This window comes from Sander lucioperca, chromosome 15, assembly GCF_008315115.2.
Source record: "Sander lucioperca isolate FBNREF2018 chromosome 15, SLUC_FBN_1.2, whole genome shotgun sequence".
Lineage (NCBI taxonomy): Eukaryota > Metazoa > Chordata > Actinopteri > Perciformes > Percidae > Sander > Sander lucioperca.
The window spans coordinates 18,053,114-18,068,115 of NC_050187.1; the positions used below are offsets into that span (position 1 = coordinate 18,053,114).

General features: G+C 41.7%; 1 protein-coding gene across 29 annotated transcripts in view; it reads left to right on the forward strand.

Moving 5' to 3' along the window:
• dst (dystonin) overlaps nucleotides 1-15,002 on the forward strand; it is a 108,242-nt gene that overhangs the window by 65,996 nt on the left and 27,244 nt on the right. For 28 of the 29 annotated variants that reach the window (XM_035992709.1, XM_035992703.1, XM_035992712.1 and 25 more), the window contains 13 exons: nucleotides 105-281; nucleotides 1,179-1,302; nucleotides 1,916-2,124; nucleotides 2,274-2,591; nucleotides 2,720-2,886; nucleotides 3,015-3,171; nucleotides 3,667-3,793; nucleotides 3,976-4,026; nucleotides 4,970-5,205; nucleotides 5,339-5,468; nucleotides 5,821-6,020; nucleotides 6,135-6,633; nucleotides 6,995-8,463. In XM_035992709.1, the coding sequence (XP_035848602.1) occupies nucleotides 105-281; nucleotides 1,179-1,302; nucleotides 1,916-2,124; nucleotides 2,274-2,591; nucleotides 2,720-2,886; nucleotides 3,015-3,171; nucleotides 3,667-3,793; nucleotides 3,976-4,026; nucleotides 4,970-5,205; nucleotides 5,339-5,468; nucleotides 5,821-6,020; nucleotides 6,135-6,633; nucleotides 6,995-8,463 (3,864 nt within the window). The remainder of the gene's footprint in view (nucleotides 1-104; nucleotides 282-1,178; nucleotides 1,303-1,915; nucleotides 2,125-2,273; nucleotides 2,592-2,719; nucleotides 2,887-3,014; nucleotides 3,172-3,666; nucleotides 3,794-3,975; nucleotides 4,027-4,969; nucleotides 5,206-5,338; nucleotides 5,469-5,820; nucleotides 6,021-6,134; nucleotides 6,634-6,994; nucleotides 8,464-15,002) is intronic. The other variant, XM_035992706.1, reaches the window with a different exon arrangement.

Here is a 15,002-nt window from a genome sequence, read left to right on the forward strand (position 1 = left end):
ACATTGTTCATTGTTATCTTCATGTTTTGAGCCTGTGTACTTAATTATGTGTTTCCTGAATATCTTATCACACATACAGTATAATTTAATTTCCTTTGTTTCAGTGCAATCAGCTTGGCAACAACCTGAAAGATGTGGTTGACAAATACAAGAAATATGACGACTCGAGCGCTGGTCTTTTGAAGTGGCTGAACAGCTCAGAGGAGGAAGCGAGAAAGCAGCAATCAGAGGCCATAGCAGCTGACCCACAAACACTACAGAAACAGCTGGAGGAGACCAAGGCAAGAAAAAGTGCAAGCCAGGGCTGTCAAGCTTTGACCTCGTCTTGGTATCGAGTCCAAAGCTCAGATTTATCTCAGATTGTGGTCTTTTTTAACTTGTTATACATTTCTTTCATATTTCTGTGAGGCCTCTCTAATTTTTGAGGCTAACACAAGAGTCAGATGAAAAAGAAAACTTTTGATCTTTCCTCCCATGTGATTTCATTTTGGTGAATTGGAATTTTTACAGTTACAGTTAAGAAGGCTGTGAAAAGATGTCTTTAAGATAAGATAAAAGGAATCTAAGTGATCTTTAATGGATATTAGGTTATGAATAATCCAAGTAAAGAAATAAAGAATTGCTTTGTTAAGAAGTAACGTGCAGAACTTGGAGCGTTGGCAGGGTTATAAGGTCATGGCTCAGTAGACCTGCCTTACCATATACAGTGTTTCCACTGACTGTAGTGCAACATAGTTATTTTTAGCTCTGTGTTCAAATTCAAACCCACATGTGAATAGTTTAACTCTGGTTATTCAAAGCCTACATACTCCTACAAGAGGATAAGAAACGATGCTGTCTCTGTCAAAGCTTTTGGCAGCAGTTAGCTTGAACATTTCTCTGTAGGGAGGTAGTGGCTTACAGCATAGATATGCCCAGATAAGAGGCGCCTGCGGGCCAACCAAGGAACACTGTTTGTCTTTGGTTACAAATCACTGCAAAGAATCCTAAGCCTTTCTGTAATTCTAACAGTCGAGGCAGAAGGGTACATCCAACCATATCTGTGGAATGATGGAAAGATATTTATTATCCAGACGTTAAATGCATAATCTGTACAGTATAAAAGCAGGCCGAGGACATTTATTTTATGAGGATACAGTTTTATTTTCTCTGACCTCCTCTTACTTATTGATCCACAGGCCCTACAAGGTCAGATGACAGGACATCAGACTGCTATTGAAACACTACGCAAAGCAGCTGAGTCTTTGATAACATCTGAAGGAGACCTGCTGAGCAACTCGGACGATATCCAGGAGACAGTAGGTGAGGGAAAAATCCAAGTAGAGATCCTAGTTTCGCACCCTCTACAGAATACAGTATATGAGACTTTAAATGATTGTATGTGTCATCATTGACACTTAAATAGTGGAATTAGGATTCCAGCCTTTAAATGTGCAAATTGAAAGATGCCAGATATTGAAATAACTCTGAAATGCTTGGGAAAGGTTAAAAATAAAGTATTTCAAAGTACAGCTTAAAGTTCATAAATCTCAGCCCTGCAAAATGTTACCTTGTAACTTGTAAGTAGGTAGGTTGTTAATCAAACAGACTGTCCAAAAATGTCATCATACCCCAAAGTATCCACCATCCCTTTTCTAAAATGTACAAAAGTTATGAGTTTGAAATATGGCTCTTGGAGTGTCTCATTTGTATTTCTTCTCTCCAGTCATTAGGTTCTTGGCATACACTTAAAAATGCTTTTACTCTACCAAAATCTTAGTGAATGTTATCCCTTGCCACACTTAACGCCTTAAGAAAATCATAAATTCCAAATACGTTCCTGCTCGGGTTTGAAATGTTTATCTCACAATGTGTCCCTAACAATGAGAAACTGTTCAGTTTTAAACATAACCTGATTTGTTTACTTGCATTGTAGATGACATAGTTGAACGCTATGACAACCTGTCCAAGTCTGTGAGTGATCGAAATGAGAAACTGCAGATCACCCTGACTCGCTCCATGAGTGTGCAGGACGGTTTGGATGAGATGATGGGATGGATGGAGGGAGTGGAGGCCAGTGTAAAAGAGAGAGGACAAATTCCCCTGGACTCTGCATCCATTGGAGATATCCTCAGCAAAGAAGTAGTATGTATTCTTGTCATCATTTCAGCAGTCCAATAACTAGATACTGTATTGTGTTGTGCTGACAGCAGTTGATTTTTTTTTTTTTTTTTTTTACCAGTTATATTTACTTTATTTAGCCATTAAAACTGTTCCATCCTGTATTTTTTAAGGCATTAGAGCAGGACATAGCAAGTCGCCAGAGCAGCATCTCAACCATGAAAGCCAAGGTGAAGAAGTTTGTGGAGACAGCAGATCCCCCTGCTGCTGCACTTCTGCAATCTAAGATGGATGCTCTCTCCCAGCGTTTCTCTAACGCCTGTGACAAGCATAAGCAAAAGGTTTCCCAGCTGGAGCAGCTAAAGGAAAAGGTGGAACAGTTTGAGAAGGTCGCAGATAAAGTTCAGCAGTTTGTTGTGAAACGTTCGCAAGATCTACACGACACAGACGGGCCAGGAAAAACCTTCAATGAACTTTCTCAGCTAATGCAGGTAACTATACCACTGACGCTGTTCATGACAATAAATGGATAACTTTTTTGTACACTTTCAGTAATGTTACATCTTCATCAAGAAATTATTTTATACGGCAAAGAATGACATTTATAATTTCACTGTAGAACACCAAAGCTGAGATGGCTGAACATGCCAGTGATTTGGAGAAGCTGCAGACTCTGTCCATGGAGCTGTCTGAAATAAGCCCCGATGGAAACAAAGCCCAGATCCAGAGCAAGATGGACGATCTCTCAAATATTTTCAGCACCTTCAAAGACGCTGTCAAAGAAAAGTAAGATGGGACAGGGGAGGGGAAAAAAGGTCTTTGTCTTTACACTTTTAACAAAAATAACATCCTTTTATAATGTTTGTATAATGTACAGATGGATGCGTGATATGACTGATTCTTGTCTATTACAGGGAAGAGGAGGTATCATCCTGTCAGGACCAGCTGGGAGAGTTTAGATCTGCAGCTAGCGCTCTCACCAAGTGGCTGGAGCAGACAAATGAGAAAGTACCTGCAGTCCAGCTAAGCAGCAGTGTGAACAGTCTAGAGAAGGACCTGCAGATAGTCACTGTGAGTCAGAAGATAAATAAAAAGTCTACTATAGAGACAAGAGTTATTCCCGTATATATTTTGTCTAACTTAACTTTAAGTGCTGTAACAGAAGCAATTCATGTATCACTTTGCATCTGGCACAGTAGAGGAGTGTGTTTTGCAATAGATATACTGTATGTTAAGTGTGTTTTAATAGATTATAGTCCTGTCCTCCCTGTACTCTCCACCATCCTATCCTGCTTTCTCTGCCAACTAATGACAGATGGATGGTATGTGTTTACACAGGATAGATCTGCGAGTGAAACACTATGTTGTCCAGCAGAGAGACTATTTGCTTCACAAGATGTTAGAGAAAAGATCACAAAAGTAGATCCTGAAATAGCACAAAAAATAAAAACCCACAGAGGCGAAATCATCTATTTTTTCTTGTTTATCCCGTTTCTCACTTGCATTTTCAGACATCAGCTTTTGCTTTTATGTGATATGATGACATGTGTCTGTCTGATTAATCAGGGATTGTTAGATGAGTGGACATCCAAAGACCCTGCTGTCCAAGACCTGAACAGTAAAGGATCAGCGCTATGCAGCCTCATGACTTTCCTCACATCTCCCGCCAAGACAAAGGCCCCTAACAAGTCAGGTAATCATCAGCACACCTCACATGTTTGAATCAATCCCTGGAATGGGAAGCATGGTATTTGGGTGCACTTCTGAGTACTGTATACTCCCTAACCATTAGAGACCATGGAAAGATCTTGTGCCAACAATCCTAGATAGTCTGCCTGCCCTTTACACAAGCTTTGTCTTATGTCTTTGCATCAGCTCTTACTAATGGTGGCGGTCCAGCGAGCCATTCCTACCTAACCAATAAAGGTAATCAAGTGTGTACAGTATGTGGATGCTGCTCTGTAAATACATTGTTTGTGGTGTGCTGTGTAGGTATTATGGCTGGTTTTCAAAACACTGCTGTGGCTGTGGGGGCTCTATGCCAAACAAATAGCAACTTTTGAAGATCACTGTAACAGTATGTTCAGATTATGATAAAGTTAAAGCAACTTAGACACTTAGACAGAGGGAGTTTGTTGCTTTTTGAATGTCCCAATTGAGCAATTAAGCCTCAGCCAAACTCCATAGGGATTGAGTTATTTCATTATTTTTCATCATATCATATCAGTTCAGTTCATCAGTTGATAGTAAGTTAATCGACATTTAAAGACCCAAACATTAATTTACACACAGAGGGAGGACAACTGATAAGATAAGAGCTACATTCATTGGTCCTCATGCAATAACATGTTTGTATTCTTATCTATGACTCTCTTACTGTTTTTTGTGAGGGTTGTTGTCAAGCCAAAATACATAGCAATAAAATATAAACAAAAGGAAAAAGCCTTTATACACATCATACTGACACACACAATATTAATTTCACATAATTTTGTATTTATTTTATTTATATATATATATATAACTGTGCATGACTCGTACGACTCGTATTGGTAAATGCACAAGTTCTCTTAAATCACTTGAATGTGCCACTCCAGAACAAACCTGTTCATATTAGTGGTTCTTGCATGGGGCCCAATTTGTAATTGAATTCATCATTTATTGGGATAAGAGCCACTGATTTCCACAAATGCTTCAATTCAATTTGCTGTGAGTGGGTGTTACTTAATTAACTCATATTCTGAACATACTGGACCATAAGGCTACTATATTAATGGTGCCTCACTGTTATCATGACCTCATGATGATGACACTTTGTCTATAAACTCCTGGTAAGGAAACTTGATAGAATTCTTTTTGACTTCCACAGAGCTGATGTTAATTCAGCAGAACATGTCATTCGTCAAAGAGGGATACGCAAGCCTCGGGGAAACGCTGGAGAGTCGGGCAGCAGAGCTGAGTAGTTCGGTGCAGGAGCTGAAAGAGGCCCAAAAGGAGACAGACAACATGATGACATGGCTGAAGGACATGAAAAAGACTGCAGCATCCTGGAACAAAGCAGCTACAGAGAAAGATTCAGTGAAAACACAGCTTGAACAGCAGAAGGTACAGAGAGTCTTGTTGTCGCTCAGCAAATGGTTTAATTATGTTCTCAAACTGCACACAGTCCTCATTGTTTGTTTTGCTTTGAATGAGATCACAGGATTCAAGCAGTTATGCCTTTTTTTTATTATCTTAGGCATTTGAAGATGACATGAAACAAAAGCAGGAGCAGCTCCAGAAGCTAAGAGAGACGCTTCTCAACTTGATTAAGACTCATCCGAACTCCCCCGAGGCAGCAAAATGGAAGCAGATGCTGGCAGATATAGGTATGCACCAAGGTGTTGTCTCCAGATGGCCTTCGGTAATTTATGTCACTGAAACTGTCAGATGTATGTTGGATCCCACTGATCTCATTACAGCACTGGTCTTTGAATAAAGTCTTTAACAAAATGACATATACATGTATGAGATGTTAGACCAGCTATATTACTAGTATTCATCTAGTCACATGCATACAGAAAGCGTCTCACTACCTGCTCTCTGCCACAGCAGTTAATTTAACACATTCGTAGTGCCAAGTCCTGCGCAGTGGGAGCTTTGCTACGAGAACAGTGGGTAGAAAGGTGATGTTATGCTGACTAATGCAGACTGGTGTGAATGTTCTGCCCTCCTGTTCAGATGCTGCTTGGGCAGATATCAGTGGCTCTGTAGAGGAGAGGAAGCAGCACCTGGAGCAATCCAACAAGAACCTGGACATCTTCCAAACAACTGAGCTGCAGCTTGGTCAGTGGCTTTCAGAGAAAGAGCTGATGATGAGTGTCCTCGGACCCCTCTCGATAGACCCGAACATGCTTAAAATGCAGAAGCAACAAGTTCAGGTAAGCATGGTGCATGTTGTTGGGAATAACTTGAGGCTTATGCATCTCTAAAGAACCAGAATGTTATGTGGTTTTCTGAAGGAATGTTCATCTTGACTGATTTTTGTCATCCAGATCCTCCAGAATGAATTTAAGAGCCGAAAACCTCAATATGAGCAACTGGAGGAAGCTGCCTCTGCCATCCTGAGCTCCTTAGGCAACCAGGACCCCTCAAGTGGGAAGCTGGTGAGGGAGCAGCTCGCTGGCGTCACCCAGAAGTGGCAAGGCCTCACAGGAAAGCTGGACCAGCGAGACAGCCTCATCGACCAGGCTGTGGTAAAGACAGGGCAGTTTCAGAATTTACTGAGGAGTGTCAGTCAGACTGCCACTCAGCTGGAGAATCAACTCACCAACCATCAGGGCCACAGCACCCAGCCCGATGCTGTGAAGAAGCAATTGGAGGATGTCCATAACATCTCAGCACAGCTGAGAGACGAGAGGAAGAAACTGAAGGAGGCTGAGGCCATCAACGCAGAGCTAACAGCGATGGTGACTGAGGACTATCTCAAAGCTGACTTGGTCAGGCAGCTGGAGAATGTCAGCAAGCCTTTCAAACAGCTGGAAGAGAAAGCAGGTCCGCCTTTTAACCTAACCTAATAATGTAATGTAATGTTTGGAAAGAAAGAAACATTCTATTTGTGTTGAGTCACACTAAAATATATGTATTCTATGACAACAACTTCCCAACAGGCTAAATTGTAGTAATCACAATCGCTCTTGTAAAGTATTCAAACTCGGGCTTTTTGACAACTGTTTTTATTATTAATTTTATATTTGGCTTGTATCGTTTACCATGACTGCCCACTAAAGTATATCAGAAATGTGGAATAAAAAAGTCATATGCAACAATATTCCTAGCTACGTTTTGGTTCCACTTTTTGCACAAGAGGTGTTGCAGCCTTTAACTCACTAATTGCCACATTTCTCTGTTGTAGCAAAACGGATTGAGCAGCTCAACTCAACCTTTGCCAGCTCTCAGCAGTTCCATCAGACCTCCAAAGACTTCCAGTCATGGCTGGGTGAGAAGCTCCAGGAACAGTCTAAGCCCCAGCCCATCTCTGCCAAAGTGGACATCCTGCAACAAACCCTTGAGGAGCACACTAAACTCCAAAAAGCTCTCAGTGAACATGAGAAAGCTTATAACACAATCACCGGTGAAGGGGAGACGCTTCTGCAGAACACTGATGGTGCAGAAAAGTTGGCACTACAAGGGCAGCTGACTACGCTCTCTTCCAACTGGGAGGAGGTGAAGAAGAGCTGTGTGGAGCAAGCTGACAAACTTCAGACTGCTCTGCAAAAATCTTTGAAGTATCGGGAGCATGCAGAGAAGCTCAGCTCTTGGATCCAAGAGTGTGAAGCTAGTGAGGGCCGAGTTAAACTCACTGTTGATCCGATCGCTGTGGAGAGCTCAATTTCTCAGGTTAAAGCTCTCCAGAAGGATGTCGACAAGCACAGAGGGATGGTGGAGCAGCTCAACACGGTTGCAGATGGCCTTCTTGAGGTGGCCAACACAGACACTGAAGCTGTCAAAGAGGAGAAAGCTAGCATTGGCAAAAGAGTGGACAATATAGTGGAAAGTCTGCAGAGCAAAAGGGAGTCTCTGGAGAAGGTTTCACACACAGTTAAGGAATTTAATGATGCCTATAAAGAAGCAAAGGGTCAGCTTGAGGGGGCTAAGAAGCAGGTGGATGCCTATGAGTCACAGGGAGTGCAGGCACACAGCAACAAGAACCTGACCAACATGAAAGCCCAGCAGAAGAGTTTAGAGGGAGTGCAGAACCAAGTAGAGCACCTAAAGACCTTGGCCAAGGAGCTTGTGGTTGATGTCCCTGATGCTGATGGAGTTACAGACCTCTTACTGCAGGCTGACAGCGTGGAAAAAGACTACAGCACCCTTAACAAGAAACTGGAGGAGACGTGCCAAGTCATGGAGGGTAAACTGCAGGGTATTGGGCAGTTCCAAAACCGTATCCGTGAGATGTTTACCCGATTCACAGACCTGGATGATGAACTGGACAGCATGGCTCCTGTGGATCTTGACTTGGGCACTCTTAAAGAACAGCAGGACAGCATTCAGAGCTTTGTGGTTAAGCTGCAAGAGCTGATGGCCAACACGGCCAATGCTGGAGACAGCTGTAAGAAGATGCTAGAGACTGAAACCTCACCCGACCTGTTAGGCCTGAAGAGGGATCTGGATGCTCTGAGTAAGCAGTGTGGAAAACTGTTGGACAGGGCTAAAGGCCGAGAGCTGCAGGTGCAGAGCACTCTCACCAAACTGGAGGAGTTGTATGGTAAACTCCGCCAAGTGGAAGATAAACTTTGCAGTGCTGTGGGCAAGGAGGCGTCGCAGGAGGCAGTCGGCATGGAGACAGATGTCATCAACCAACAGCTGGAGGCCTTTAAGGTATGGTATCCTCAATTTAACATTTATTTTGTTATTTAGGCCTAAACATGGAATTTCATTGAATTCAATTGGTTAAATAATGATAAGTGATTGTGTTGGATGATAGACTATTTGTAAAATCACAGCAGCAGTTACCCTTGTTTTTGTCTTTTTTGCATAAACTTTATTTCCGATATAGATTAGGGCTGCCACTAATGATTATTTTAAACCAGGTTCTTCAATGTTTTTTAAGCCAAGGACCCCTTAACTGAAAGAAAGACGGAGCAGGGACCCCCTACTACTAATATTGTAAAAAATGAAGTTGCATATTAAACTGGGCCTACAATAAAGTGTAGGGCGGCCTAAAGCCTTTACATACCTTTTTTGTGCATAGTATACTAAGCTATTGAAGTAATAATTGTCAGCATGATTTTATAAATCATCTTTTAATGTTAACCGTACATGTGGCACAGTGAATCCTTGTTAACTGTCATCAATGGGGATTTATATTTGCTAATAATATGTTGGATTCATGTTAAGACTTTTTGATTTTTGAAAAAAATTTCAAATATTAACAATAATTTGGAGGCCCCCCTGTAGTAACTCTGAGGACCCCCTAGGGGTCCCGGACCCCCTGTTGAAGATCTCTATTTTAAACAATTGATTAATCTGCTGATTATTTTCACAATTATCTTATATAACATAAAAAGGGGATGTCATCAAATGTCTTGTTTTGTCCGACCTACAAAATATTCAATTTACTATAATGACAAGACAAGGAAAAGCATCACATTTTCACATTTAAGAAGCTTAAACAAGAGTTTAGATTGTTTTTACTTAAAAATTACTCAAACGATAAATCAGTTATTAAAATAGTTTCTGAATAATGTTCTGTTGATTAATTGACTAATCGTTTTAGCTAACATAGATGTCAACTGAATTACAGCTATGTAACATTGAATCAGAGAGAGGTTTAAAATAATTTGCAGTCTTTTGGGGTTAGTAAGAATAATGAGGGAACAAATTCCGAATTAGACCCAACATATTGCACAAACATTATTATCAACTCATGTGCTCTTACAATTTGTTCACATATAGTTAAACTGAAACTAATTTGAGAAAAGCCTTTCTTTTAAAATCAGATAATAGAAATCTGAACATGCATACATTTGATTGGTTGATGGAATTCAGTATTTAAATGTAATATTATCTTTCCTTTTATCCAACGATTGTGGACACTTAGACAAAAGTCCTTTTTGGTATTCAAACACGCAGTTATTGACAAATGCTCTTTATATTGTTACTTTGAACACAGCATTTGTCAGCCTGTTAAATAATGAATTCATAGTATATGAATTAATCTCTGCTTTCATTTATATATTTGAAAATGTAAATGTTTTAGATGCTGTCTGTCTAGCCACAAAACCTTGCATCGGGGCAGATTACCAGCAGGCTCTTCACTGAGCACACTTGCTATATACATGGCAATCCTCTGGGGCGGCTGGTTCATTAAGGGCATCTGGTGTTAACAAAAGAGCTGCGGCCCATATGCAGTGATGGTGCAGGAGGGATGGACCGTCACAGCCAGGTGGTCACCAGCAGGGCGTCACTTGATTCAATGGTCCCAATAATGAAGCTGGGCCTGCATCCTGATCTCTTAACATCGATATTGTTGTTCTTTGACGCCTGAACCTTCACCGCCTGACATTATCTTGGGCTCTAAACTTGTTATAGCCTGGTGTTAATTTGACTATGTTGACATAGACACCAGCTAGTAAAGTGATGGTTCCAGTATTTACTGCTGGGCTGAGCAACCATCAAGGCTTGTGGTAATATGAAGACACACACTTGTAGTAGATTTTATAGCTGGTGCAAAGCAGCCCAAATGCCAGTGAACAATATAATCCCAGATTATATAGATTATTGTTTAGGCTTTTGTGTATTGTAGTATGAATGTTTGGACTAAACATGTACAGTTACTAAAGGTAATCATATATGCAGTACTACAAGCATACCACACAGCTTCCTAATTGTCGTAATGGTCTGTTTTCAATTCCTCTGACTCTCCATATTGTCTATAAATGGAGGTATTTGTTGTTATCAGTGAGGGATAAAACAAGGGGCCATTAGCAAGATTTACAGACAGATGCAAAATATTTTCAAAGCCTAAAAAATTCCTGTGGAGTTTTCCAAAAGAGGATTAACCTATATTTAGAGGTGACGTTATGACACACTTCTTCATTTATCGTATTAGATAGCCATTACTATGGAACAATGTAAACAGCCGAGTATAGGCAAATGACACAGATCTGTCCTAAAATGTAGGTCAAGGGATTTTTTTTTTAATTACGAGGGGTGCTGCACTTATGCAGGAGGGCTACATCCAAGAGATACATGGATTGAAATATCATGGGGGTAGCGGGGGTGTCAGCTTGTTGTGTGGAGTTTGGTTTAAACGCCTTGCAGGGAAACTATTAAAAGAAGTGATTGATTCAAATAGTTGCTGAGCAGCGTTGTCATGGTGCATGTTTTACCCCCTCTTTGTCAGTCTGGGTTGAGAGGGCATATACGGCCCTTAGTCGCTGGTGGAAAAACCCCTTTGTACTCATTCGTACCAATACATCAGGAGGAGAATTGCCAAAGCCAAGCAGTATCAGGACTTGATTTGTTTCTTTATTCAGTTGCAGCATGAAAACATTAGATGATTGTGTCATATTCTGTTTTATGTTCAGTGGATCAGACTCTTGTTTCTGTAGGTAAGTGGGCTTTATTGGCAGCTGTTGCGAAAGAAATAAACAGAGAAAGACAGCGCTTGGATTGGTCTCTTTTATGTGCTGTTACCATTTTAGGTCAAGTTTTGAAAGAGACATGCCTGACTTCATGTGTTTACTCTTGTTTTTCACTTGAGATTTGCATGAGCTTGGCTGAGGGAGTCCTGGTGTGTGTATATCTTAATGTGTACCTTAAAGGGCAGCTCTAGTGATTCAACACCACTGGGGGTTGGCGTGGGTGTCTTTTCTCTCAGACATTACATCAGTGTCTCTTACAAATTCGGGAAGGAGTTTCTACCATCTGAATCATACTGTAGCTAACCCGGTCCATTGAAGTTAATGAGGGCAAAAAGTGTCATTGTGAGCACGCGGTGTCGCTGACTCACTGCCACATAGAAATGATACACTCTTCAAGTGAAACATGAGACTTCTGTGGGATAGTTGCTATACAGGTCAGGTGATTATGTTTTCCCACGGTTGTTGCTTCTAGCAAAAGTGTATATTTGCTGATTTTCATAGCAAAATATCTTTTGGTCAGACAAAACAAGCTATTTAAATATGTCAACCTGACATATGTCACTTTTTTTCAGATCAAATTATTTACTGATTACTAAAGAAAAAAATTAGCACATTTAATTGATTATGAACATTTTTGTAGTTAACTATTAATGCAAACAAGTCAGTTAACAAGTCAGTTAATAATCCAGGAAGCTCTCCTCCTTGAGTTTTCCTTCATTGTATTGCATTGTAAGAGTTACAGCTTAATACAAATAAAAAGAACAAAAGCAAAAGATCTGATTTAAAGATAATATTAATTATCACTTTTCCATAGAAAGCACGTTTCTCCCTGTGTGACTCAAGTTTGGCTCTTAGCTGCCTTTGCGCTGTTGTGTGCAGTGCTTAAATAAAATGCAGCATTCACAATTTCTGTAAAGTTCACAAAGCATAAAATATATTTATGGTATATAGATATATGGGATAGGGGGGACAAAGGACTTGCAGCAGCCAGGAAAAAGCCTGATTATTTAAAAAGTATGCAGGTTTCAGTGGCTGAACATCCTTTTTAAAATCCCACTAGATCCTAACTGTTTATTTATCTCTGCCAGCGTCCTCTTTCCATCTCCTCATGCATGCAGATCAGGACAAAGAAGTTAGGATTGTTCAGCTCCTTACCGAGCCACTGTGGTGTAGACAATCCAGGAAACAAAAATAAATTCCTTTCATTATCTCCCCTATTCTCCTTTCTTCTCCTACCCCGGTCACTGGACATAAAAAACGCCTTCATGCATTTGGCAGAGCCGTCAGTGTTAAATTACCTGCGACCTATGCCTCCCTCAGCATTCCACAGTAATTAAGAATATCTGCAGGGTCCACAGCAACCGTCCACAAGAAGAAAACAGAGGGCAAAGAGAGAAAAAAGGAAAAGTGTGTATCTATTTCAGAATAGTGTGATGTCATCAGAGTGCGAGCTGCCTGCTGGTCTAGGTTTTTTTTTGTGAAGTATAAAAGCTGGTGCGTATCGCTTCCCCTCTCCATTCCCTGAGTCACTGAAATAAAAGAAGAAAAAAAACGAAAAGTGAGTGATTGTGTCAGGATGCAGAAGATGGCTTAGAAGTGAAGTCATATGGGCCATGCTGACATAAGGGAGAATTAGAAAGGAGGGGGGGGGGGGGTGGGGGGGGGTCATGTGTCCACCAATCAACATGTGCCGGAGCAGCTCTCAGCACAAATGGAGTTGTGGCAGATGTTGTCTGAATAATGAGCGGGGGCGGGGCATGAAACCCTCTGCCAGGAGGGTGTCTGTCATTGCAAGGGAGCGATGAGAGAGAAAGGGCAGGCTTTTTTGTTTATCCAGGAGTACCAGCTCTCCTCAGAACTGCCCACAGCTTTTGGTAGAGCCTGCTGGATTTGCCTGTGGATATTTTCACTTTGCACTGAAGATTTTCCTTTAGCTCGCATGGATGCTGCGAAGATTTCAGGGGAAAAGAAGCACTTTGGACCAGAGGAATAGGGATTAAGTTTTGGCAACGTACAGAGAAGAACCTAGAGGAATATTTTTTGGATAGGTGACTGTATTGAATGACTGGATTTTCATTCCTACTACAGAATATGAAGCTGTTATACAGTCTTAGCATTTGTTTGAGATTTTTATATTGTTTGCCATATCTGTATTTCTAAAGCCTTTATTTTTTTTAACTAGTTCGACTTAATCCATTATATGTCCATCATTTTTAAAAGAACATTTTAAATTGTGGATTTTATTTTTAGTATTTATTTGTTAACTCCTCATTTTAAAGAGGAGAACATTTTTGATTTTAGACACGATTGCTCCTCATGTCAAGGGGTCAAATTGTGCTCCTTTTTAAATTACTCCGCGTGCACTAAAGCAACATATACCTCAAAGGATTTCACTACATCCTTAATGTTTTCTTTGTAGTGAGTATTGACAATTGTTTTAGCATGGGCAAACCGCTGAGCAGACCAGATTGCCTCAGACAAAACCCTTCCTGTGTGGGGAAGGGGGAGGAGGAGGACTTGAACATTGATGACTGCTATGTGCCCCAGAGGTCCATTTATGACACCGTCCGGCTCAACGAGCAGATAGACTCGGGCTCTAAAGGCAGCCTTTCATCCCGGCACTTCACAAGCACCTTACCTTACACTCACCGCACGTTAGACCTCAGCAGCATGTGTGGAAATGGAGCTCTCTCAACTTCCAGTTCATTTGAGCTCCGAACCCGGAAACCTGTCATGCTGGACGGACGTGTCGTCTTTGATAGACTTAAGCTCAATGGGCACATAATCAGGGCTACTGATACAGTGCTGCCCAAGTCACGTCTCCAGGGAGGAGAGAAAAAGGATCATCCACATCATCGTCGTTCATGGCGGACTTTTGCCCCAACTAACATGGGCGAGTATGCGAGCCGCAGTGGTACCTTATGTTCTGGGAGTGTGGAGAGGCCGGGGTTGATCAATGGCAGGAAAGGGCAGAGTATGACTAGCTCACTGACATCTGAAGAGGACTCGGGTCTGTACAGTCCGACTGTGGAGAAGGAGCGACATGCTCATAGATCCCACAAAAGAGTAGGCCCCAGTACAAGGAGCCTCTCGTCTTCAGAGGCGATGCATATGTCCGGGGACCTGAGAACTGGGCGATCGCTCAGCTCAGGGCAGGAGGAGTTCCCCTTCTCACCTGAGAGGGACAACCGCTCTCTTTACCACAGCAGCAGCTTGGTCCAGGAGCTGCGACAAACAGAATCGGGTGTGGTGGATCTAAATGAAAAGGATACCCTCAGCAATGGAGAATACAAATACTCCACAGGGAGGTTATCTTCAGGGTCAGCCTCCAGGTCTCAAAACGAAAAATCGGGGTGGCGTTCCAGGACTTTAACAGACTATGATGAGCTTTCCACTGCTGAGCTGTTAGAGGATGTGTCATCTCAGGACGACTGTGAGTTGGTCAGTGTGGTGGTGACACAGCCTGAGACATATGGAAACTCTGTAACTCTACCCATAGACAGCCGCCAGCAAACAGAAACGTGTACTGTCCAACAAGAGGCGTCCAAATACAACATGGAGGAGCTGGAGGAGTTTCTGCAATCAGTGGAGGCCTGTCTGCCGAAAAGTTTACAGACGTTCCAGCATGCAGGAGAGCAGGAGATAGAGGCCTTACTGAATGCCATCGCTGCATGTCCTGAAATGGACCCTATAGGCTATTTCTCCCCACAGGTGCCCAACAATAGCTTCTTCCTTCATTTCTGAGTTTTGTTCATATATGGTCCAGCACAT